The sequence below is a fragment of the Dasypus novemcinctus genome, chromosome 5 (assembly GCF_030445035.2).
Source record: "Dasypus novemcinctus isolate mDasNov1 chromosome 5, mDasNov1.1.hap2, whole genome shotgun sequence".
In the NCBI taxonomy this organism is placed as follows: Eukaryota; Metazoa; Chordata; class Mammalia; order Cingulata; family Dasypodidae; genus Dasypus; species Dasypus novemcinctus.
In genome coordinates this window covers 43,016,799-43,043,736 of record NC_080677.1, presented here as the reverse complement: position 1 = coordinate 43,043,736, position 26,938 = coordinate 43,016,799, and the positions used below count along the sequence as shown (strand labels likewise).

Here is a 26,938-nt window from a genome sequence, read left to right as displayed (position 1 = left end):
AGATTGCCAAAATAAAGAAAGTAAAAGAAAGAACAACAGGCAAAACCAAACAGCCAACATCCAAGGTGCCAATCCACATGAATGGGTTGGGCAACTAGCACAACTAGTGCACAATTGCCATGAGACTGATTTGTATGAGTTTTGGGCTTAAATGTGAATTTATTTTTTAAAAAAAAGATTCATTCATTAGTAGAGTACCTAATTTCTAAAGTTTTGACAGGATAATTTTAGTATTTTCCCTGGTTCTTTTTCTATTATGAAATATCCAAATAACTTATTCTCTTGGTTTCATTTCCCACCTGCTAAGTACCATACAATGGGTTGGCTTAAACAGCAAGAATTTTTCGGCTCATGATTTTGAAGCTAAGAGAAGTCCAAAATGGAGGCCTCAGCAAGAGGAGTCTTTCTCCCTGAAGACGGGGGCACTCTGGAGATGGCTGCCTGCGATCCTTGGTCCTTGGCTTTAATCATTTTGTTTTGCCTTCCTTTTATATGTGGAGTTGTTGTATACTGTTTTAAACCATGGAGTTGTTCCGCTTTGGAGGGACATGAGCTTGTGTGTATGCATTTGGTTTAACTTTTTGAATGGAGGCCAAATCATCTTGATGCAAAGGTTGTACCCCAAATGAATTTGTCTCAAGTATTCTCTGAATTTTTTTTAAGTAATGTATTTTTAGTTAGTTGACTTCAAATTGTAAGTTGTAAGGCAATGTAATAAAAATAAGCTTTTGCCTTGGCCTAGTGGAACTGTCTTTGTTACTTATTCAAAGTGCCCTTGTTTCTCTTCCGCCAGGGCTTCAGTGAGTGCCTTATAAAGCCTGACCCTTACTAAAGCAGATTATAGTGTAGCACAGAGTGCTAAATTTAGAGAGAAGCAGAGCCTCAGCTCCAAATAGTAACAGCTAAAGGATAGATAGTCCTGGTGAGCAAAATATCTTCATTTAGTCTTTCACTACCAGGGGGTGAGTCTTTTTGTTTTATTTTTGTTCGTTATAATTTTTGATGTTAATTATGTCCAAATCTTTGCATACATTTTTATGTTTATATGATATTCGCCATGTAGAATATACTGAAGGTGCAAAAAGTAAGCCCACTCTGGGCTATGAAGAAACAAACTTTTGTGTTCAGAATTGAAAATAAACATTAGTGAAGCTAAAGATTTCAAAAATAGGGTGGTACTTGTCTTGTAGGCTATGTTTGGTGGTAATTTTCCATTAGCAGACTAATAGGTGCAAAAATAAGAATTAATCAGGGAATTCTGTGAATTCATATTCTGGACCCTAAAATAAAACTTTTAGGGAGGGCTCACACTTAATTTTTTTTTTTAACTTTGGCAGAGCATAACTCCTTCCTTGCTGACCTGCTAGAGAAATTTCAGGCTATTTGGGATCTTGGTTTGTTTTTGTGTTTTTTTTGGCATATCAGTATATAAACTCTCGACAGGTATTTTTTTTTACTAACACAAGAATACATTAATATTTGTTGTATTTGTATTTTGAGAGGTATGGAGACAATAAGGAAGGCATATATATAAACACCACATATGCCCCCAGGGAAGTGTATGCTAATCCAGAGTGAATCTGGTGAAAATGGGAACATTTCTGAATAAAAGAGTTGTGAATATATTTATATCATTATTTTAATGAAGTGGGAGCTCTATCTTCAGTGTTCATCAAATGAAATGGGATTCCACTGATTGCATTTGTAACTCTTTCAGTATATAGCTGTGGGCCTATGCACATACAGTAATCACTTTCTTCTGTTCTGGATCTGTACTTGTACTGTTTCACCTATCATGTTGTGTCTATGAATGTTTGGATTTTATTTCTTTCACTAGGTTGTGTGCTCCTTGAGGACAGGGATCCTTGCTTAGTCACTTTTCTTTGTGTCTCAAAGCATAATGTATTGAGTTCATTTTACTTCATAGGATTGTTAAAGCCATAGTTTTCACATGTATTACTTTACTTTTAATTAGTTTCACTTTTGAAGCATCATTACATAATGATGTAATTTGAAGTTTTTAATGATAAACAGATTGTTTTTATGTGGAGATAGAAGCTTCCTTTCATAGGTTAGGCAGAAGGATTTGATACATAAATAGAAAAATAGTTTTTCTGTGTTCTTAAGATTTTTTTTTTAATTTTGAAAAGTAATTGAATTATTTATTTGAATAATTATTTACTTCAACAATGAAAATTTACTTTGATTAATGTTGTAGACCTTTCCAAATCACTATTTTAAAAATTTGAAACGTAATTCAATAACTTGCTTGGATATCTGATCTGGAGCACAGTTTTCACTTTTTTCAAAGATAATTTATTACCTTTTTAAAATTATACCTAAGTTCAGTAGAAGAATATAAAGTACTATCCCCTGAGGTAAAAAGCAAGCAAACAAAAAGCAGTTAACAGTTTCCTATATCCTTAAATTTTCCTTGTATGGAAAAGCTTATATATACCCCCTTTTTAGCCAAATAATATTATACTTTACATTCTTTCATTCAACTTCCTTCTTTCTATTAACAGTATCTCTTAATTTGAGAAATATTTATTGGGTGCTTACTTTTGCTAAGTAATGTTTTAGGTACTGAAGATACAATATTGTGTAGAATCTACAAAGTCCCTGCCCTCATGGAGGTTGTACTCCACTGGGGGAAATAGACCATAGATAATAATTTAATTATTAGGTTCTTAAAGGGAGAGTAAGTATGAGGGATACTTTAGTCAGAATGGTTAGGGAAGGCATACCTGAAAAGGAGGCATTTGAGTGAGTGAAGAGAGTAAACTATGGAAGTGTCTGAGGAAAATCCTCCCCACAAGTGGCAGGTACAGAGCTTCAGAAACCAGACATTGCCTGGCATGTTGGAAGGAAAATAAAGCCAGCAGTGTGACTGGAGCACAGTGAGTGATGGGAAGAAATGCAGGAAGCATAATCAGAAGGTAACCAAGGCCACAAATGTACAGTTAGATTTAATTCATTCTTTTACAGGCTTTATAATGTTCCATTTTATGGCTGTTTATAATATATTCAGTTATATTTGTTGGCTGAATCCAACAATGCTGCAACTGAATCCCTTTATAAATACACATGCCCTATGTATGGGTATAGCTATAGGGTAAATTCCTAAAAAAAGAATTGCTGGAATACAGGTTAAACCTATTAAACATTAGTATAGATATTTACTAAATGATTCCCAAAAGCATTTCATAGCGTTTATCCTCTATGCAAAAGTTTTATGTCTGTGGTCATTTTACCCATGGCCATTGCCAACACTGGATATTATTAAACTTTTTAGTTTTTCCTAACCCAATAGTTAAAATTACATTTCATTTAAAATTTTATTTTAAGTATGGGTAACATTGCACATCTGTTTATTAGCCATGTACTTTTTTTATGTTGACTACTTTATGAAATACATAATCTTTATTTCTCTCTTTTCAGAAATTTTATGAATAAGCATCAGAAGCCAGTGCTAACAGGCCAGCGGTTCAAAACTCGGAAAAGGGGTAGGTTGTTTCGTTTGTTGTGTTTTTTGTGGGTGTATTTAAAGTTCTAATCAAAATATAGGATTGGAGGAGAATTTGAATGACCCTGGCTCCAATAAACATCACTAATTCCACATATTTGAGCTCTGGATGCAGAATTGGAAGTTCTGCATACAGGGTACAAAACTGCTGATTACTTAGGTATTTGATGTTGGGCAAGTCAGCTAACTTGTCTGAGCTTTGATGTCTTTATCTAAAAAATGGGGCTCAGTCTATTCAGAAGTTAAGAAGTAGAATTAAATCTGTTGCCCTAAATACCCTTATAATTCATATGATATTTTCAAGTGTCTTTCATCATGGGAAGAGTAGTGATAAACCCAGTTCAATGATAACTGGTAAAATGTCCTTTTGTTTGGGTGACTGACTTCTCTTGTTTGTGTAATGTTCATCTTACTCTCTTTTCTGTGCAAGGAATATTTTAAACATGACTTTATATTTATTTAGTTTTGCATGATTATATAGAGATCCTCTTGGGTATAAGAATAGGGGAACAAATGAAGTAGAGAAACTCATTCTAACAAAAAACTAGTATATGAAATTATTAAGGTAACTAAAACTGAGGAGAGTGGCTGAAAAATATTTAAGCAAATATCATGTATATGAAATAATGGTTGAATAGCTCTCTGAAGGCCTCATGGCTGATTATGAAGTATACCCCCATGTAATGGTCTCTGAGTGCTTGTTTAATTGATAACATGCATTATATGCCACTGGCATTACCAGTGCAGAGGCAGCTCTACAGCCTATGCTCTGTTGCAGTGCTGTGTCTGCTTAAGTAGCAAGTCCAGTCATGTAGAAAGAAAAGAAAAGGCCTAATATAATAGATCATTTGGAGCCAAAGAGTTTACAAGAGTCACGAAGCTCAGTTTAGCTGTTCATGCTGACTGTTGGAAAGCTTCATATTGTACTAAAAAATGAAAAAAAAATTAAGTAATCAAAAGTAGCTGTTTACATTTCTGTCTTATGCGCTCACCCTTTTTTCTTCCCTATTTTTTTATCCGTGCTTATCCCCATAAATTAAGTACAAGTGTATGTAGCCACCTCTTTCTATAGTCCTTATCCTTGTTTACAGATTGTGTCCCCACTTCATTCCCTCCATTAAAATTTGAAAGCAAAAATCAGATACAAGCAGCATTCATTGCCTCATTGTTTAAAGCAGTTTTGAAAACAAATGACGTCAATGGTTCCAAAAGGGCTTAATAAATAAGGAACAATTCAGTTCTGGACCTGAATTAATTGTATCGTTGGACCTAGTACCATGATAATACTTAATATATGCCCAACTGTGGGTTTCAGAAATGTTTGCCATTCCTACCCTTTGAGGGAATGCGTAACTGACTTCGAGAGCCAAGAAAGGCCCTTAAAATGTGTTGCACAACAGCAGCTGTGATTCAATGAGAAAACTGACCCTAAGAATCAGTCTTCAGTTTGGAACCAGACAGGTTTTCTCTCATTCTGAACTAGTTTGTCTCTGCTTCCTTCGGGGGTCAAGATTGTGCCTGGGACTTACTGCTGCTGAAGCATTCAAGGAAAACTTACTAAGAAATAGATTATGTTATTTGTCAGTGGATTTGTATTGATATAATTCAGGTTTATGGGGGATTTAAGCAGCACTCCCACCTTTTTGTGCCAAACTGCTGACTGGGGAAAAAAAATGAGTCAACCTATTTTCTGTTTTTCATAATAGTGAATTGCCTCCCGGACAATTTATCATGCCTTGGTTTTTCTTTGCTATTGTGATGGACTGACTTCAGATAAATAGCAGTTTTGTAGAGCTAAGAAAAAACCTCAGAGGATATTTCAAGGTCTTTTTGATAGGCGGTCTTCTGAAGTTTGTCTTCAATTAGAACCCATTTCTAGCAAAGCTAATGCTCTTCCATGGGAAATTAGTGCAAAAGATATTTCTTATTCTTTAACATTAAAATATAAACATTATGGTATGGTACTTACATTTTGCTGGTGTCATTTTCTCCAAAGAAATAGTATTTTCTAGTGTGGCTTGCAGGATTCTGGAAGGAGATGAAAATTTCTCCCTGGGCCATTGTTATGCTTTATTAAATGAAATATTTAAAAACTAAACTGATATGACTGGAAATTGTAGAGAAATTGGATTAAAATTAATAAAAAAGGAGATGAAAAAAATGGTCAATATCCAGGCCTCCAAAGTGACCACATAGGAGTGTTTCTCCTTGTGGCTTTAGCTCTGTGCTGGTGGTTTTAAATCACTCTTAGATTTATAAGTGGTATGAGGAATCAAATAAACCTTTACATGTTGAAATATATGTGTTTGTGTGTGAGTATTTAGAAAATACGTAATATTTCTAACTTGTTGTCTATACCCCTGTGAACTTCAGAAAGGGATCTAGGTTTTTTGTCTTTTATCCCTTCATTAACACACTGAGGAAATTCTATGTTATTCAGTTGTTGTAGTTCCCATAGTAAGCAATGTATTTAAATAACTTAGCAGTTGAATGTCAGAAATAGGCCAGTTTCTCTATGTTAGTATAAGGGCCATCATGACTAACTCTTCAGTGTCACACTTGTGATTCACCAACACAGTATAAATTTGAGACCTAATTACATACTTCTCACATCAAGGGAGGTTTGATCTGTCAAATGAAAGCTTAAGGACATATGGGCATATTTTGTTAGGATTTTAGTTAGTTTTTCTGCTAAAGTGTCCTCAAATAGGAACTACATACACTGTTATTTAAGATGAAAAAGTAACTTTGGGTAAAATATTATCTTGTATCCTCAGACTCCCATTAGTATTCTTGCCATTTTCTTGTATGTGAATTTTGTATTCCTCCTGATGAACACTTGTCTTAGGTGGAACCTTTTTTCTGTCTTCAAAGGAATTATTAATCCTACCATGCCCCAAAAGTCTTAGTTAACATTTTAAGAGTCCCAACTCTTTGTGAAGTTAGGCTATAAATAGTCATTTTGGCCTAATGCATTATTGCTCACTATTGAAATGTCCTTCGTCATGATATGCTATCTTCCTCCTTTTACTTTTCCTCTTTCTTTGCAGTTCTTTTGGAAAATTATAATTAGAGAATGAAAGCCTTTAAAAAACACAAGTTTTTATAAGTTTTCTCATATTCAAATCGAAGTCCTCTTAATGAATTCTTGCCATAGTCTGGGTTTTTGCCTTATTTACCAACTTATATTTTCTAGTGCCTCAATTTATAATTTTCAAATCATCAAAGTCTGTTCTACCACCTGAATCAACATCTAAGTGTGTTGTAGTGCTGTTACAAGGACTGCCTCAATTGATTTTGGAAGCTGGTCACAAGACTTGATAAAGACCTTGTGGTCTTGTTATTCCTCGTGTTCTCATATTATAGGAAAGAAAACATCTTTCTCCAAGGGGGAAGGGAACTATCCTTAGCAAGCCCCTGTTTAGAAGGTGAAGTTGACTTGCTTGCCAATGTGTTCCTTCTGCATAGCATCACAGCTATTCCCTCCTCCAGCTGTGCATAATGCGTTCTCCCTAGAGTTCCTTTCTCCTTACCCTGTTTTCCTCCCACACTATACAACAAGACCCTAATTATGCTTTTTTCCCCAGCAGTTGGCATTTGCATGTTCTTAGCTACATAATGTTTCATTTATGTGGCATCAAAAGGACTTTTCTCTCTTGTTCATGATGAATGTTATCTGAGTTCATTTCTGTATGTCTTTATGGCATCACAGGCAGTGTTACTCTGACTGGTACTGGAAACGTCATTCTTTTCTGGTTCAGATGCTGTGGCATTAACTACTTATAAACCTATCTCTTTGGTTAGACCACTTCAAATGGCCAGACTATTACTGTCTGGCTTATAATGTAGTTTTTAATCATATCAGAGTTATGCATTGACATAGTTTTAAGTGGTCACAGATTTCAGTAAGACTTGTTATAATAACAGCAATGTTCATTTCCCCATTCCCAAGTCCCCAGAGAAACTCTTTCAATTCTTTTAGCTAATTATTTTGAATGTTAATTCCATGTAACAAAACAACATTCTTATGGCTACTTTTTTTTCCCTGAATATTGTTTTATCCCTGAATTTAATATTATCTTTTTTGTGGGTGTAGTTTTCTCTCACTTAAAACTACTTAACCCTAAACTTTCCCGCTGTTGTATAAATTTTTTGGTGCTAACTCTACTTTCCCACTGTTGTATAAATTTTTTGGTGCAAACTCTTTAGGCATTCTAATAAGTATGTTGTATTGAAGAATTCTCCTGGTTAATTGTTCTGTAGGCCAGATGTCCAGCTGTTAACCTGAAAAGTCCTTTCACCATATCCAGGAGAGTGCCATCGCTTCTCTTCCATGTTAGCCCTATTTTTCCTGGGACTTCACATCTTAACTCCTTATTAGTTAACCATTCATTTTGGTGGGGCGTATCCTTGAGTAGCTTTCAAAACAAAAGAGTGGGTGAGAAACATGAGTTTTGAGCCCTTAACTTGCTCAAAATATGTTTGTTGTCTAACTCTTGAGTAATCACTTAATTACTAGAACTCTAGGTTAGAAATCATTCTTCCTCAGAATTTTAAGTCATTTCTTAAAGTTTCTGGCTTGGATGAAACTTCGTTGTCCTTCTGTTTCTTATATGTGACTTGTTTTTTGCCCCAGAAATCTGCAGATAGTTGCTTTGTTCCCGGTATTCTGAAATTTCACGTGTTGAATGTCCCTGGTTGTGGATCCCCTTCCATTCACTGTGCCTGGTGCCCAGATGGCCCTGTATTTGGAAGCTCGTGCCCTTTAATTCTGTGTGATTTCTTGATTTTTTAAAAACAATTTCCTTCCCTAAGCTTTTTCATTCTATCTTTTTTATTGTACATAGTAGTATAATAAAAGGACTGCTATGTCCTTTTTCTTATCTTTTTCTCCAAATTTCTAGGACTTTGACTTTTTCTAGTTTCTAGGAGATTTTCTCAGCTTTCTTTCAACTCTTCTGCTGAGTATTTCAGTCTTCTATCATATATTCCATTTCCAAGAGCTACTTTTTATTCATGAAATGCTTATTTATAGCCTCTTTCCCTCTCTTTTTCATATATAGTATCTTCACATTTCTCTAAATATATTTGCATCAGGATTTTTTTTTTTGAAGAATTGAGTTCCTCTTCTGTATCCCTCACCACACCCAGACTCACTCTCCATAGAATAAAGAAAGAAGTGATGTTCTTTGAATTTGTATTTGTCAGGGTTCACTCTTCAATGACATAGAACCAATAGAATATATATAATTAAGACATTTATTTTAAGGAATTGACTCACTCAGTTATGGGCGCTAGCAAGTCCAAGATCCCAGGGCAGGCCTGCAGGCTGGAAACTTGCAGAGTAGATGCTAACCTTATCTACAAAATACCTATACAACAACACATAGGCCAGTGTTTGACTAAGCAAGTGGACACCATAATCTAGCCAAGTTGACTCATAAGATCTCTCTACTGTAGATTCTTTCATTTAATCTAGTCATTTGTTCTGCCTACTCTGCCCTCAAGCTTGTCATCTTTACCCCTCTTCAATAGTATATAAACTCTGATTTGTTCAAGATCTGGCTCCAAAGTGACCTTCCACACTCTAGAATCTTTCCAGTCTCTTTCCAGTCTCTGGAAACTCTTTCCAGTCTCTGACCTCCAGTCCCCACACCATCCCACTTCCCCTCCACACTCACCTCTCCAGTTTTGTAGTAGTATATGCCTTTAATATGGGCTTTTCTAATTGTTTTGTAGTCGTTTTATTCATATTCACTGAGATTAAAAAGTTACATAATATCTGTATCCCCTTAAAGCCTCTGAAGCAGAGGTTCTCAGAGTGTGTGGTTCAGAGACCCCTCAGATTTCTGTAGCCAGGGCGTCGGTAAAATCAAAACTGGATGGTGTTTGTCCTTTTCACACATTCTCCCCTGAGTTTATAGTGGAGTTTACCAGAGTCTATACAATGTGTGATATCACAGCAGATTGAATGCAACAGATTTGAGAATCTGTCTTTTAAGCTAGATGATTTGCCAAAATGTAAAACAATTCTATTCTTCTCACTAATTTTTAAAAATAAATTTATTTGAAGATAAACTTTTATAAAACCGCTACTTTTTTGTTTAATAAGTAAATATTTTAAAATAATTTTCTGTTTAAAATTTCTAGTTAAGTTATCCATAGATGTCAAGGGGTCATGAAGCCAAAAAGTTTGAGAACCTCTACTCTGAAATTGTATAGCATATATTAAATATTTAAGTACCTTGGAATAATTCTCTTGTAAAAGATATGTCCTTCTTAATTTCCTCCCTCCCAATCTCTTTTAAAATTTATGTATCTTCCCTTTTCTTTGCTGATTCTCTCTTAGACACTTTTCTTTGTCTATTAGATGAAACAAATACTTAAATTTCTAATATTATAGATTCTTTCTTCTCTGATGGTTAGGGTTAGTAGATTACATTAGCCTGTCCTATGAATGACAAAAATGAACATTTATAAATTATATTGTATGTTAGATTGGTTAAAAATATTTGTGGCTCCTTTGAGCAGAAGTAAATTATAAATACAGTAATAAAGCAAGGGGTTTTAGAGCATGGAAATATGATAGAAAATCTGAAATTGCACTCTACCTTTTAAATAATCACACCATCAAACAAAGGATAATGAACAGGGAAATATATCATCGATCTCTTTGGGAAATGTTATATGTAAATAAAGTAATAATTTTTTTTTATTTTTAAAATTTAGATGAAAAAGAGAAATTCGAACCCACAGTCTTCAGGGATACACTTGTCCAGGGACTTAATGAGGCTGGTGATGACCTTGAAGCTGTAGCCAAGTTTCTGGACTCTACAGGCTCAAGATTAGATTATCGTCGCTATGCAGACACACTCTTCGATATTCTGGTAGCTGGCAGTATGCTGGGTAAGCTCTGCCTTATAGCACCTCCTTGTGTGTATATATACTTTCAATTCAAATAAAATGTTTCCCTAAAACACAGAGTCTGTATAAGCTTATATTTAGTAGAGTTGATTGAAAAAAATTACAATGGGAATCTCTACAGTTTTTACCTAGTTAACAATTTGGAAAGGTCATAATGCAGTTGTTGAAATGATTACTGGTTACTAGGGGCATAGAACTGAGGATTTTTACTGACATTACTGACACTTTGCTTTAGGCAGAAGCCAGATTTCCCATGGATCTCTAGTTCTTACAAATGCAAAGAGTAGGCATGAGGGATCATTTCTGTAGAAGAGTATAATTCAGTGTATGTCTTCTAGACCCATCCAGTATTGTATAACTACCAAGTACCATAAGTACCTTTTCTGTTTAACCCCGCCCTTTTTTGGTACAGTGAATTATAACCTTGTCAACAAACTTTTTCAAGGCTCAGTTAATGCCATTTCATCCATAAATAGCATGTCTAAGAAATATGGTTTAAACTTAGTTGTAAAAATTCCTTTTAAGTTTATAACTTAGAAAGATTCAAGATAAGGGATGGGAAATAAGTATAAAGTAAAATAAAAGCTATGTTTTATAGAACAGAAGCATTAGGGAAGAAGGCTTTATAATACTATTTAACTGACATTGTATGTTGATCCAAAGATTTATTAGGTGTTATTACTACCCAATTTTCCTCTCATAGCTACTCTTAGATCATAGTTCTTACTGTTAGTTTCTGTGGTAACTATATATCACTAGAAGTGGTCAAATTCCTTTAAGCTAGTGACATAGGCTCCTTATATCTATTAGATATTTAAGTACCCTGGAATAATATATCTTGTAAAACAGATGTCCATCCTTATTTCCTCCCTTCCTCCCTCACAATCTTTGTTTGTATCCTTTGGTAAATAATGCCCTAGCGGGCATTTGGAAACTTGCAAAATTGTTTGCTTGCTATAGAGATATGAAAATGGGAGCCAGGTATGCTGCCTATTCTATGAAAGGGACTTGCAAACCATGAAGAATTACCCTGCCCAAAATGCTACCAGGGCCTTTCATTGAGAAATGTTGCGTAGGCCAACCTACTTAGAGATGGGGTGTGCAAAGTCCTCCATTGAGAGGTGGAGCCACCCTTAAAAACATCTTTCTCTGACCTTTTATTTCAAGCTGTCTGTTTTGGTAGATGGTCTCTTTTCAGATACTGAAAATAATTCAGATACTGAATTATTCTTGTTGTTATTGTTTAAAAAGATTGCACATTGTCACTATAACTCAGATCCAAAATATAAAAGTTATGTATAGTGTGCTCAAATTCCAATATCCAGAAATATTAACATTTTGGTTAGTTCCTTTTTGGAAATCTCTTTAATTACTTAAATACAAATAAACTTTTGAGTACATGGTAATATTATACAAATACAATTCATGCAATTTTGTAAGTGTCTTTTTACTCAGCAAATATTGTTTTATTTCATGCCTGTATTACTTTGGATAATTCTAAAAAGAATTAAAACCAAACTGATAGTGGTGAATATTTAAGTTGTTTCCAGTTTTCACTATTATAAACAATAATATCCATTAGTGGTCTGCTGTACATATCTTTTTGCTTTTAGCCAATGACATCCTTATGTATTTAACAAGGGATTAATGAGGGAAAGGAGAGGAATATCTCTGTCTCTCTCTCTCTATATATATATCTTTTTTAAAAAAATTTTTATTTTAATTTTTTTCTCTATATATATCTATCTGATAGAGAAATCCAGCCCTCAGAAGAAATGTTCTAATTAATATTTTGTCAAAAATAACAAGTTCCTATTTACTTATACCCTTGGCTGTGCTAGGTATTGTCAGTTTTCCAATGTGCATCAATAGAGTAGGTGATAAATATTTTCATTTTAAAAATTTTAAACTAATAGTAAAGTTGAACATTTTCTGATGTGATTATTGGCTTTACATATTTCTTCTTTTGTGAATTATTAAAACATATTTACCTGATTTTTTTTTCTTTTGGGATATTATTTTTTTATTATTATATACTTTAATTAAATACTGGTAAACTTCATGAGAGAAGAGTCATATAGAATTGAAATGATATAACAAGACTTTTTTTTTAAAGATTTATTTATTGATTTATTTCTCTCCCCTTCCCCCCCCCCCCAGTTGTCTGTTCTCTGTGTCTATTTGCTGCATGTTCTTTGTCCACTTCTGTTATCGTCAGCGGCACGGGAATCTGTGTTTCTTTTTGTTGCGTCATCTTGTGTCAGCTCTCCGTGTGTGCGGCACCATTCCTGGGCAGGCTGCACTTTCTTTCGCGCTGGGCAGCTCTCCTCATGGGGTGCACTCCTTGCACATGGGGCTCCCCTGCGCAGGGACACCCCTGCATGGTGGGGCACTCCTTGCGCGCATCAGCACTGCACATGGGCCAGCTCCACATGGGTCAAAGAGGCCCGGGATTTGAACCACGAACCTCCCATGTGGTAGACGGATGCCCTGACCACTGGGCCAAGTCAGCTTCCCTATAACAAGACTTTTTGACCTAGGACTTGCACTAATAGTTGCATATAAAAACTAACTTTTAAAAAATATATAACATCTAGTTATGGGTCATGAGAATAAATATATCCAGTTGTATAGGGAAGACATTCAAAACCAATTTTCAAAATATTTCATATTTTTTGCCTTTCATTATTTTTTGTGATTTTTCGTTATTAGTAGCAATGAAAAGTTATCGTGGTGCCCATTATTAAAGAAACAACTTTTATGCTTAATTCTTCATATTAAAAGAAGAGACGATAGTTTCAAAAATCAAACTTTTCAGTTATGTAATTTCTATGAGATAGGAATCATTAGTCCAGAAGATTATCATCCAGGTATCTGTATTCACCACAAAGGGCTAATTAAATTCTGTGCATATATTAATCATGTGAAAATAAACACCTGAAGGAGCTGTCTTCTCTCAAAACAAATCTATTCATGAAACTGTGGTGGAATGTGAAACTCAGAGAAAGTAATAAGCTGAGGAGATTGTAAGTCAACTGAATTCTCATTTGCCTATGTCTGCTTTAACAAGTTGGCTAAGGAGCCAGTGTGGCTCAGTATTTGAGCCCTGGCTTCCTACATACTGGCTCTGAGGTTCAATCACTGGTGTCTAAAAAGAGGAGGAAAAAAAGTTATCTATGTGTAACACTTTTCATCCAAAGATCTGAAATTACTTGTTAAATCAAGCAGTTATACAGTTTTTAGAAAAAGAAGAAAGAGTGGCTGGTAAATATTACCTGCCCTTTTCAACTTTGATCATTGTTAATAACGTTGGTACCTAGCACAGCCTTTGGTACAAAATATACTTGAAAGATATTTAAAGTTTGCAGTGGTCATTACAGAAACTAACAGAAGTCTGTAGGAGTCTGAGTACTGTGGACATTTTTATTCTATGACACTCTAGGATATGGGGAAAAAAGATGAGTGAGAATAAAATACTGTTTCCTACACAGCTGCTGCGGTGATCAAATATACATGGCAAGGAGACAAGTGTGCTTACTGTTCAACCCTACATGGCTAATTGGGTTAGCAGAGATGGGAGCAGCTTTAATACCTACTCAAGCAGAAACCAAAAGACCTACAATAAGAACCAGCTCTGATCAGTCCTTGTATTGGTGAACTGAAGTCCAGCAAAGTATTTTCAAGCCTGAAAAAGAACAATATCTTGATGTGGGAAACATTATGAATTGTAATTGAGACACATACAATCTATGGAACCCTTTTTTAATTTTAATCCCAAGGGTTTTGTTTTTTCAGTATTTCTAATATTTTGTATTTGACTACAGATACAGAAATATCTTAGGTCTCTATCTCTAAGATGTAAAGAGATAATAATGAATCACTTTTCTATTTTTATTATAGTGACATGAACTAGTGCAGGCAAGGACGAGGAACAAAAATCTTTAACGCCGTGGTGGAAGTATGAAATGGAACAACCAATTTGTTATTAAAATGGGGACATAAATATAACATGTATCTGTCTACATATGCACACCATTTTATGAAATTATATGAGTCATAGACTTTACATCCACTTTCACTGTTTTCCTTGATGTACAAAAAGCTGATCTGTTGGCCGATGTTCTTTTCATTTCAGTACTGTTCTTACAGTAATTATGTTTCTCTCTTCAGCTCCTGGAGGAACACGCATAGATGATGGTGACAAGACCAAGATGACCAACCACTGTGTGTTTTCAGCAAATGAAGATCACGAAACCATCCGAAACTATGCTCAGGTAGATTCTGTCATTTAGAGATTGCCTTTGCGTTAGAAGGGAAGCCTCTGAATGGGAGTTCGGGACACATTAGGTGCAAAGACTACAGGGCTGGGACTTGAACCCCAGACCTCGTATGTGGGAAGCCAGTGCTCAACACTGAGCCACATCAGCTCTCCTGAGTTGGTTTTTTTGTTTGTTGTTTGTTTTTTTGTTGTTTTTAGGAGGCATTGGTGACTGAACCTGGGACCTCTCATGTGGAAAGGAGGTGCTCAACTACTTGAGCCACATTTGTTCCCCCACAGGGAACTTTTTAAAATAGTTGTTATATGCAACTAAACTATTAGTGCAAGTCCTAGGAAAAATGTCTTGTTATGTACATTTCAGTGTATCGGATGAAAAAAGGCCATAGGAATTAATCATGGCCAACTGATCAAATTTTGTATGCTAAAACTGAATCTTTACTTTGATTAGTGGGATTTGTGATCATTTAGAATTTGAACTTTAAAACATTAATTGCATGTTATATTAGCAAAGATATTTCTTGCCCTTTTTTTACTTGTAAGAAATAAAACACAAGAAAATCTTTTTTAAAATGGAACAAAAGACTAAGCAGATGAGATTGAATGGGTCAACGCTAACCTGTCCTCTGTGAATCTTTGCTTTTAGTATACATGTAAATGGCCGCAAACACTTTGAGAAGGTACACACTAAAGCAAAGAAAGTGCAATTCAAAAGATTGTCTTTTAAAATATCCCACTCACCTTTTTGTATGTTAGTTAAAGCAGTTTGTTAGGAGTCAGAATTTCTGAGTTCTAATTCCTCTCTGGAAATTAGTAGAAGTTTCGATATCTGCCAAGTAATTATGTCACTGCCTGCCTTACCTTCCTCATAGAATTTTTGTTGGGATCAAGTGTAATGCAAATACAAGATGTTTTATTCATTGTTTGAATTCCACTGGGAAAGACAGATAAAAGACCTGAAAGAAAAATCAGTACTCCACTAAACTGTTTCCATAAACTAAAAAGAAATTGAGTCCTCCTGTTCATTATATCTAAATAAGATAGTTTTCTTTTTCCAGATGATTTTGTTTTTCATCTTGAATGTGGATATTTAGAATATTTAAGGACAGGCTCTGATACATTATTGTTTCTGAGTTTTAAAATCATTATTGCATACTTAACAGATGAGAGTCTGTACATAAATATACTTCTTACTCCTATATACAAAGGCTTTGTTCCCTATGACTTTACAAATGGAAAAATGGAGTCCTTTAAAAAAGTAATGTGAGTGCTTTGAGCATATACATATAATGGCTCCTCTGGACAGCTGCTTAAAGACACTGAACTTCTTCAACATTTGGGTGTTCCAAGTATATTTAGAGTCATATAAATTGAAAATAATATTTTGAGTATGTATATTTACATTTTATATGGTTTATTTGTCTTTAAACCTCGCAATTTTTTGACTCACCCAGAATGGGAGCTGTTAAGATCAATTGTCTAAACCTATGTAGACTTTTTAAAAGTCCAGCTGTATGATTTAAGATGGATTTTATTAATACGTTAATTTTAAGGTGATGTTTCTCCTATTAAATTATATAAAATTTTTACATTTTTTTAAAAACAAAAACCATGTTGCTTTGTACTTTTATTAAAGTCCATTTCCATAACAGCCAGGAGGAGGAAGTATTGATAGACTAGCTTTATTTTTAACTTATGGTAATTGTACATTATGAGGTTTTTCATAATGGACTGATGGTTTTAGGAAGGTCCCAACTAGAGGGAGGCAAAACAGGCTCCCAGGGCACAGTATTTTAAGGAAGACACATTCTCCGCCTCATGCAAATGCAGGTTGGCACCTGAGAGTAAGTGAAGTCACCTTAAATTCTGGGCACTAGGCATCTCACTTGCCTCACCCTGGTCTTGGCCTGATTGGGAAGTTCAGGTTGAATGTAATTATATTCCTTATATGATTCTGATGTATTCCTTTGCAGCTTATACATCTTTCAAGGGGAATTTTGTTTTTCATAAAACTTAAAATAAGATTTTAAAAATATCTAGAGTATGATCTACCTGGCCTAATTACTAGAATGAGATTTAAAGAGCTAAATCATTTTTCCCACTTCAGGTGAAGGATTGGTGATGGATTTCTGTTGGGTAAGAAGTATAGTTGCTCATGTGTTATGGGCCTTTTCCTGAAGGAGTATACTAATAGACATGTAGCTTGGGGAAACTGGAGTTTTAAAGGAGTGGTTATGTTCCCAAAATCCTCCACTGAAGAAGCAAAGATCATATGTTATCTCACTGAGAACAGGAGACAACTTTGCAAAATATCCGATGCCTTTTCTGGGAAGAATTCAGAACCATTCTGGTCAGTTCTGATCCAAAAACAGAACAGGGACATATAACAGAGCACATGACCACCATGGATTGAATTCTTATTTTCCCTTCCTTTCTCTTCCTTTTCCCCTTCCTTTTCCTTCTTTTGTTATCTGAATAAATACAACCCAAGCTACTTAAGCTTTAGATAGATTTGTGATTGCCTTTATTTCCTTCAAAGGTTCCATCATAGGGCATGACAAATAATTTTCTCACCTGACTCCATCCTCCATCTGTGATGGTAACTTGATTGTAACTGGTATTCCATCATGAATTAAAAAGAAAACACTTATATTCATTCTATGTAATTAAACAATCCTTAAAAACACTATAAAATAAAATTAAAATCCCCTTCCATAGTTTTTTGTATTATCTAACTTTAATAGCAGATTGTAATTTTGAAAGTTTACGGCTCAGACTCATTTGTTTTATTCCTAGATTTTGCCCTATTCCATATGGCTCTAAAACATTCATTTAAGGGCTTTTATAGGCACAGAAATTGTAATAATAATTACAAGAAGCATTTATAACATCTCATTTAATCAATAAAGATCTATTGACCTATAAGAAATTAGCCACAGGCAATGGTTTATATGTGATATTCCTTTTATTAAAAGGTAATTTGGGAGCAGATGTGGCTCAAGCGTTTGAGCACCTGCTTCCCACATGGGAAGTCCCAGGTTCAGTTTACACTGCCTTAAAAAAAAAAACGACAACAACCAAAAAACAAGCAGCAAGCAAAATAAATGAAAAAAGGAAAAACCAACTCAAGGAGCTGTTGTGACTCAGTGGTTGAGCACTGGATTCCCACATATGAGTTCAATCCCCAGCTGCTGGTACCTCAAAAAAAAAGTGATTCCATTTAAAATGGAAAACAAAAATTATATATAAAATCCAAATAAAGGATTTGAGGAGAATATCATCCTAAACTAATTCTTTTTTTTTTTTTGCTTTTATCTTCATTTATTCAACAAGTATGCATTAGTTTTACACTATGTTGCAGGTATTAGCTTTTTTTTCTTTTCTTTTTTTCTAAACTAATTCTTAGAAGAAAGAATGAGTCAGATATTGAATTTCCTGCGTATTTTTTCCCACAAAATTACTTTCATGAAATCGCTTATCTTTGGCATGATTTGAAGTACAACTTTACATTGTACTGTCCTCTGTTGAACACTTCAGACAGTCAATGAGTGACTGGCAGAAAATCTTTTGGTCAATGGGTTATGCAAGGAGAGAGAGATTAAGTGGAGAGGGATGTTTGAGTAGCAAAGTCCCTATTTAATAAAATCTTTGTTCCATTTGTAAAATAGCCTAGAATTCTACTGACCATTGCAAAACCTGCTTCTGACTGGGTGGTGGGGGCAGAAATCCTTTATTACCATTAAGTTATATGTTTTGCACATCTGCTAAAAATATACTTGTGTCTACCTAGAGTATAATCTCTCCTGAACTCTGATCTCCTCTCCATTGTGTCTGTATCTGTATCCATAAACCCTTCATGTCTGTTATTTTCAATCTCTATTTCAAAAGTTTAAATTATACTAATTTGTCTTCATCAAGTCTATTTTGGGTTTCCCTTCCTGTTATGTTCATGAATGAATGTTTTATTCCACATGTACGACTTCTTGTTTCATAGATGAGCACACTTAATCACATATTTTTATTATTGCAGCTCCAGGATTATGACAGTTTCTATACCTCCTTCTATGCTTTTTAAAATTTTTTATGCAATATTTAATGGTTCTGTTTTATGTTTAGGTCTTCAATAAACTCATCAGGAGATACAAGTATTTGGAAAAGGCATTTGAGGATGAAATGAAAAAGGTAAATTCAAGATATAATGTGCCTATTTATTTAAAGTGATAAAGTAAATGGGGACAAAACAAAAAACAAAAAAACTATACATAGTGATAGGTTAGAAGTGCCATGGACATAGTAAATTTTAATATTTGTTGAATGAATAAATGAGTATGAGATCATCAGTAATATGTGATTATCCCAAACTCTTTTCATTTTAATGTAATATAGAGTGATTTGTTTAGGAAGAGTAGTTTTACAGAACATGAGCTTTGGCCTCGCAGAGCTTAAATTAAAAAGTAGAGATTACAGGTAGCCAAGAAAAATAAATATATTGTGGGTAAGAATCAAGGTATGAGGCTTTATCAGCATGTGTGTGAAAGAGCATCAGGCAGCAGCTAACACTCAGAAGAGTTTGCTAACTTTCAAAAATGAAGTTTAGCAAAGGGAGCAAAGCATAGCTTTGGTGATAGAGTGTCTGGATTTAAATCCCTTGGATTTCCTCATCTGTAAAATAGTTGTAATAAAACTATTTCTCTTATATAGTTGTGGAGATAAAAGAACTTAGTAACTTGCTTTTATTAAGAAGTCTAATATTTAAACAGTAGCACGTTGTAAAAGAAACCCTCTTTCCAAGAATTGCAACATGTTGCCTACTCTAATTTGTAACTCTTCTGTATTTATATATAGCACGTGCTACATTAACCTGTTACAGATTTGTATTTTGCTTTGTCATATTTCTAGTTTAGATTTCTGCCCAAGCTATAAACCTCATGAGGAAAAGGACCATAACATCTACTTCTTTGCTACTTGCTCTCTTGCTCCTTGTCCAAAGTGGTTCCTCATATAATGCTGAAGAACAATTTGGCAGTAATTTTTTTTTAATTCACATGCTTCATGATCCATTAAGTGACAGGTGAGGTGCAGAGGCCTATTTGGTAGTAACTTGACCTTGGACAAGTTACATAATTTCTCTGTGCCTCAGTTGTCTTTTTTATAAAATGGGGATCAAAGCTGTTGTAAGTATTTAGTGCACATAAAATTTTCAGAAATGTGCCTGGTCCACTCAACAAAGTTTAGCTATTATCAGCACATAATTCAGTAAAAAACAATATATGAATATACATGTGGTTATTTATATATGTAGACATATGTAAGTACATTAAAATCTGGAAGGACACACATCAAACTGTTAATGTTAATTCTAGGGAATAGGATTAGAGTAGGGATTTTTCACATCTTTGCATTATTGTGTTGTTTGATTTTGTGCTGCAGGCATGTCATACTTTTTTTTGATAAGAGAAAATTTTTATGGAAAAAATTGTTGAGTATAAAAAATTGTTTCTGAGTACTGTAGGTACTCAGAAAGTAGCAAGTGATAGTTAAATAAATAAAGGAATGGATATGATGGGAAACACAATGTAAAGAATTTGAATAAATTAAACCCATGACTTTAAACTTTATGGTGTTGTTTAATAATACCAGTAATGTTTTTACTTCTCAGTTCAAGGTTCACGTGAATAGTTAAAAGTTATTTCTTTCATGTGGTGAATGTGCTTTTAAGAATGATTTGCTTACATTTTTTTAAGGCAGCTCTGTTGCAATACATGCCACATCTGATAAATGGGAAAAAAGGCTAGACTAATATGAAGTTCAATGCTTTTGTTAGTTCTTTTACTCTACCCCATTCCTGGTGTACCTTGGCACTTTGCCCTTTGATACTCTCATTCCTTCGCTCCCTGGGCCTTAACCAGTAACCTCTTTTTTAATTCATTGAGACTTTAACAATAAGCATAAATTAGAAATCAAACAGATTTGATTTCAGTTCTGCCACTCATAATGAAAATATTTGCAGAGTCTCATAACCTCTTCTTAGCATAATAATCCTTCAACTATTGGGGATAGCAAACCAGTGTTGCCCTATCCAACATCATAGAGTTGGTGAAGAACCATGTTATTAGAAAGAAAGCAGTTAAGCCTGTATTGATGCCAGTGACTTTTCACTGGTACAAATTCATGAAAAAGTCATCAGGTCCCTGATTGTGATCATGAGCCCTAGGAAATCTCAGCAATATGCCTAAGAAATGGAGAAAATAGTCATGGAATATAGTCAAAGCATGCAGTGAAGGAGGGTGGGGGGAAAAAGAGCACATTCTACAAGTGACTACTCTTAGAATTCCACATGGGAAATGGGTTTTAATCCCCTTTGCTTTGGCTTCCATTCATCCTTTCTGGGGCTGCTAGTTTTCAGTGCCTCTCCTCTTAGGCCAAGGGGGTGGGAGGATCAAGGTACTGAAGGGCATAAGCAGCACCTTCATTATCATGACCCCTCCAAATTTGCTCTTTCCAGCTCCTATCAGAGGTCTTTCTCCCTCCTTTTCCTCAGGTAGGAACTTGCTTTACCTGATAGCCTCCATTATCTCATCACCAGGACTGGTGGTAAACTATAGGACCCAAGAAATACCAAGTCTGTGTCACTCATCAGTCTTGCTGTGAGAACTTTTGTGTGCTGTGAACTCAGAAAATTATATGGCTGTTAAATTGGATGTCAAAAACTCAGAATGACTTTTCCTATTTTGTATGGTTTTGTTTGCTCTAAAAATTCTGGTCTTCCCCATATCAAGTGGGGAGATGTAGCAGAGGGAACACCCAGAGAGGCAAAAAAATAAGATATTTCAGAAAATATTACATTTATTGTGTATGATTACCCTTTTTTCATGTATACAGTTAAACATAATTTATGTAATTATGCACCCTGTTCTCCAAATGTGTCTTTTCCTTGTCATGAATGTTATCTACAGCTATGTGTAAATAAACTTAGAAGAAACGGGCTATGCCCGATAAAGTCACTTTCCGTAGCACCCGATTTATAATTGAATATAGTTGCGTGTTTCCAATAAATGGTAATTATGTTTACATATAAACTGCGTATTTTCAGCCATGGATGTACATTTTATTTGCTGTTTTCCCACTTTAGTTCTTTGCTTTATAGACATGGTTTCTTTTGTTTGACCCACAGCTTCTCCTCTTCCTTAAAGCCTTTTCCGAAACCGAGCAGACAAAATTGGCAATGCTGTCGGGGATCCTGCTGGGCAATGGCACTCTTCCTGCCACCATCCTCACCAGTCTCTTCACTGACAACTTAGTCAAAGAAGGTAATTAGGCTCATTCTTCCTTGCCTATCACCTGGAAAAAGAAGTCACAGATATTTATAAAAATAGTGGCTCTGTGTAATGTCCTCTATCACCCACCCATCCGCCCAATAAGAGAATGTATGTGTGTATATATTCCTTCAAATAACAAAATGTAGTACATGTTCATTGTGGGAAATTAGGATAAAAAAATATACAGACCTGTACACAGTTTTAGAAAGAATAATAGCAAACTTAAAATCTTCAGCATGATACTCATATGCCTAAGTCAAAAGCCCTGAAATTGATCTGCTCCACACTATTTATCTCAACATAGATTCTACTGGCATATTTTATTGGGACAATTCTTCATTGTGCAGGGCCTTTTTTTTTTTTTCTTCTTGGCCTGTGGGACATTTGATATTTTTGCCCTGAAATATCAAATATAAGCCTGCAGCACCCATATGCACTGTAACAACCCAAATGCCCTTTTGCATACCAAATGTTTCCAACATGGGTACTTATTTCCTTGGTTGGGACCCACTCTTCTAAAATGATAATTCTTAAGGTCTGGGGAAACTTGTGCTGAGATGTTCATTTTGATCCCATTTTTGAGATATTCATTGTCCCTCTTTTAAAAAGAAGTCATGACTGCTGTATCAGAAAGAGTCTTGCATACATACAATGATTTGGTTATAGAATAAGACAAAAATGGGCTATTTTCTTGTAGGAGGATAATAATATTCAAAGTATAATGCAGCACACACAAAGAGTTATTTTTCCTTAAAAATAAATTAAAAGAGCTTTTGTGAGAACATCTGTTTCTTCTGAGAACGTAAGATTTCCTCCTACAATGTGAAGTCACAAACCTCATTCATGCCTTTACTGAAAGGGGCTATAGTTTTCTTGTAGCTGAGAAAAGAATAGTAATTCTAGAAGCAAAAGATTTTAGAGATACTCTACAGTTTTCAGCTTAGAAAACTGATTTACAGCAATCTATACTCTTTAATTGTTGTTAATGCATTGCTAATAGTATGGCTTTTTTTTTTTTCATTTTTTTATTAGATAAGTTGTGAGCTTACAAAGCAATCATGCACAATGTGCAGAATTCCTGTACATCACTCTTCCACCAAAACCTTATATTGTTGTGGAATATTTGTTACAGATTATGAAAGAACATGAACAGACTATTACCACTAACTTTGGTCGATAGTGTAACTTGGTATATTTTCTCCATACACCCCCTATTATTAACACTGTGTATTAGTATTGTACATTTGTTGTAGTTCATGAGAGAACACTTTCATATTTGTACCGTTCACCATAGTCCATCTTCTATCACATGGATCACTGTGTTATACAGGCCCATGCCTTGTACATTCTTTTGAAAGTGTATATCAGTGGCTCTTTCTTTCATCAGAGTTTTGTAGTAATAGCCCCAGTAAACCTTTTAATGTTTTCTTTAGTCCAAAAGAAAAAATCCCATATTCCCCTATTACTGATGCTTAGCATTGGTATAGTATGTTCTTCGACATTGATGCAAGAATGTTACAATATAGCTGTTAACTATAGTCCATAAGTTACATTAATTGTATTTTTCCCAGCATCACTATATTCTTACCACCTTGTAATAGTGACATACATTTGTTCTAGTTCATAGAAGAACATTCTTGCATTTGCCTTATTCACGACAATCCTTGTTCACCTCTGAGTTCACTATGCTATTCAGTCCCTAGATTATTCTCTAGCTTTCTTTCAGTTGACATTTATATCCCTAGAGTAACTGCCTCTTCAACTACAATCCCATTTACAAACCAGCTGCTGCTCACTATTATGTGTTATCGGGGAGTAGATGTGGCTCAAGCAGGTGGGTGCCTGCCTCCCACATGGGAGGTCCTGGGTTAAGTTCCCAGTGCCTACTGAAAACATAAAAACAAACAACAGGCAAAACAAATGGAAAAAAAAAAAAAACAACAACTTAGAGAAGCTGATGTGGCTCAGTAGTTGAGTGCTGGCTTCTCACATTCAAGGTCCCAGGTTCAATCCCTAGCCCCAGTACCTCAAAAAAATGAGAAAAATGTCACCATCAACTCTATCCATTTCCATACTTTTACAGTGAAGCTAATTGAAAATTCTACATGCAGTAAGCATCAGAACCCTTTCTCAGCCTTCATTCTATCTTCTAGTAACCTATAGTATAGGGTTTAACTCCATATGTTTATTCTTCATATTTAGTTCATATTAGTGAGACCATAAAATGTTTGTTCTTTCATGTCTGGTTCATTTCACTTAGCATAATGTCTTCAAGATTCATCCATGTTGTCATATGTGTCCCATTTTCATTTCTTCTTACTATAGCATAGTATTCCATCATATGTATATATACATTACATCTTATTTATCCACTCATTGGTTGATGGACACTTGGGTTGTTTTCATCTTATGGCAATTGTGAATAATGCAGCTATGAACATCAGTGTATAAATGTCTGTTCATTTCACTGTTTTCAGTTCTTCTGAATGTATTCCTAATAGAGGGATTGCTGGATCATACAGCAGTTCTATATTTAGCTTGCTGAGGAACTGCCAAACTTTCTTCCACAGAGGCTGCACCATTTTCCATTCCCACCGACAGTGAAGTTTTCTCCACATTCTCTTTAGCATTTGTTGTTTTCTGTTTGTTTTTTTTTTTTAATGATGGCCATTCTATGAGGTGTGATATGATAACTCATAGTTTCGATTTGCATTTCCCTAATACTTAGTGGTCTTAAACATTTTTCTTGTGCTTTTACACCATTTGTATTTCCTCTTAGGAGAAATATCTATTTAAGGCTTTTGCCCATTTTTTAAATTGGATTGCTCGCTCTTTTATTGTTGAGTTGTATGACTCTTTATATAGAATAGAAATGAAACCCTTATTGGATATATGGTTTCCAAATATTTTCTTCCATTGAGTGGGTTGCCTTTTCACTTTTTTGTACAAAAGTGTTTAAGTTTGAGGTGGTCCCATTTATCCATTTTTCTCTTGTTGCTTGTGCTTTTGGTTTAAGGTTTAAGAAATCCCCATCTACCACCAGGTCTTGAAGATGTTTCCCTACATTTTCTTTGAGTAGTTTTATTGTTCTCATTTTCATATTTTGGTCTTTGATCCATTTTAGTTAATTTTTGTATGGGCTGTGAGGTAAGGGTTCTCTTTCTTTCTTTTATATATGGATATCCAGTTCTTCCAGCACCATTTGTTGAATAGACTGTACTGCCCTAGCTGAGTGGATTTGACAGCCTTGTCAAAAATCACTTGACCGTAGATGTGAGGATCTGTTTCTGAACCATCAGTTTGGTTCCATTGGTCTATATGTCTATTTTTATGCCAGTACCATGGTGTACCACTATAGCTAGGTAATATGATTTAAAGTCTGGATGTAAGAGTCCTCCAACTTTGCTTTTCAAGATGTTTCTGACTATTTGGGGCCCCATACCCTTCCAAATTTTATAACTGGATTTTCCATTTCTTTAAAAAAAGACATTTGGAATTTTTATTGGGATTGCATTGAATTTATATATCAATTTGGGTAGAATTGACAACTTAATGCTATTTAGTGTTCCCATCCATGAACACAGAATGTTCTTCCATTTATTGAGATCTTCTTTGATTTCTTTTAGCAATGCATTGCAGTTTTCTGAATACAAGTGCTTTACACCCTTGATTAAGTTTATTCCTAAATATTTTATTCTTTTTGTCACTATTGTAAATGGATTTTTTTTCCTGACTTCCTTAGATTGCTCATTGCTAGAGTATAGAAACACAACTGATTTTTTAACATTAATCTTGTATTCTGCCACTCTGCTGAATTTGTTTATGAGCTCTAGTGGCTTTGTTGTGGATTTTTCCGGATTTTCTAGGTATAGGATCATATCATCTGCAAATAGCAAAAGTTTTACTTTTTTTCCAATTTGGATGCCTTTTATTTCCTTTTTTCTTGTCTGATTGCTCTAGCTGGAACCTCTAGCACTATATTGAACAACTGTGGTGACAATAGGCATCCTTGTCTGTTCCTGATCTCAGAGGGAAAGCTTTCGATCTTTCACCATTGAGTATAATGTTAATTGTGGGTTTTTCATATATGCCTTTTAACTATTTTTTCAGAAGAGAATTCATGACACTTCACATATCTTGTTTATTATTACCCATTTTAACACTTAAAAAAATAAGATAGAATTAAACATTAATGAGATTATACTACCCTTCATTGCAGAAAATAATTACCTACCTAATTGTATTGAAAACCTAAGTGGTGTGTATATTAAATAAAAATTTTAAGGTAAATACAGCCATGTTAACAGTTATAAAAACTTGATAGTGGGTATATGAATGTTCCATTTATTCAATTTTCCTATAAGTTGGTAATTTTTCATATATAATGTCGGAGAAGAAAAGTAGAAAGATACCTTTGCTATGGACATCACATAGTGTATGTGGCATATGGTTAAGGACTTCAACTCCTATTTTCTTAATAGGAAATTACATTCACTATGGTTTCAGATCTTAATTGAATTTAAGGTTTTAAAATTGATGCCATATTGGATTATAGAGATAAATCCAAATTTGCATTGTTTTTCTGAACTAATGGGTTTTAAGATCCATATTAAGGAATGGAAAAAATAATTGGGAATCACATATCTGATATGGGTTTAATATCAAGAGTATGTGAAAATTCTTACAACTTAACAATAAAAAGACAACCCAATTTAAAAAATGGCCAATAAGCACATTAAAAGATGCTAATCATTAGCCATTAAGGAAATGCAAATTAAAACCACAATGAGGTACCATTCTTACCCAGTAGAATGTCTACTATTAAAAACTAAGAAGGGCGGCGGACTTGGCCCGGTGGTTAGGGCGTCCATCTACCATATGAGAGGTCTGTGG

At 34.7% G+C, this 26,938-nt stretch overlaps 1 protein-coding gene across 2 annotated transcripts in view; it reads left to right on the top strand.

Moving 5' to 3' along the window:
* BZW2 (basic leucine zipper and W2 domains 2) overlaps positions 1–26,938 on the top strand; it is a 55,134-nt gene that overhangs the window by 14,861 nt on the left and 13,335 nt on the right. The window contains exons 1-6 of one of the 2 annotated variants that reach the window (XM_004467943.4): positions 841–962; positions 3,442–3,506; positions 10,256–10,432; positions 14,621–14,724; positions 18,843–18,908; positions 21,901–22,036. In XM_004467943.4, the coding sequence (XP_004468000.2) occupies positions 3,449–3,506; positions 10,256–10,432; positions 14,621–14,724; positions 18,843–18,908; positions 21,901–22,036 (541 nt within the window). In that variant the 5' untranslated portion in view covers positions 841–962; positions 3,442–3,448. Of the gene's footprint in view, positions 1–840; positions 963–3,441; positions 3,507–10,255; positions 10,433–14,620; positions 14,725–18,842; positions 18,909–21,900; positions 22,037–26,938 lie in introns of those variants that run through there. The other variant, XM_004467942.5, reaches the window with a different exon arrangement.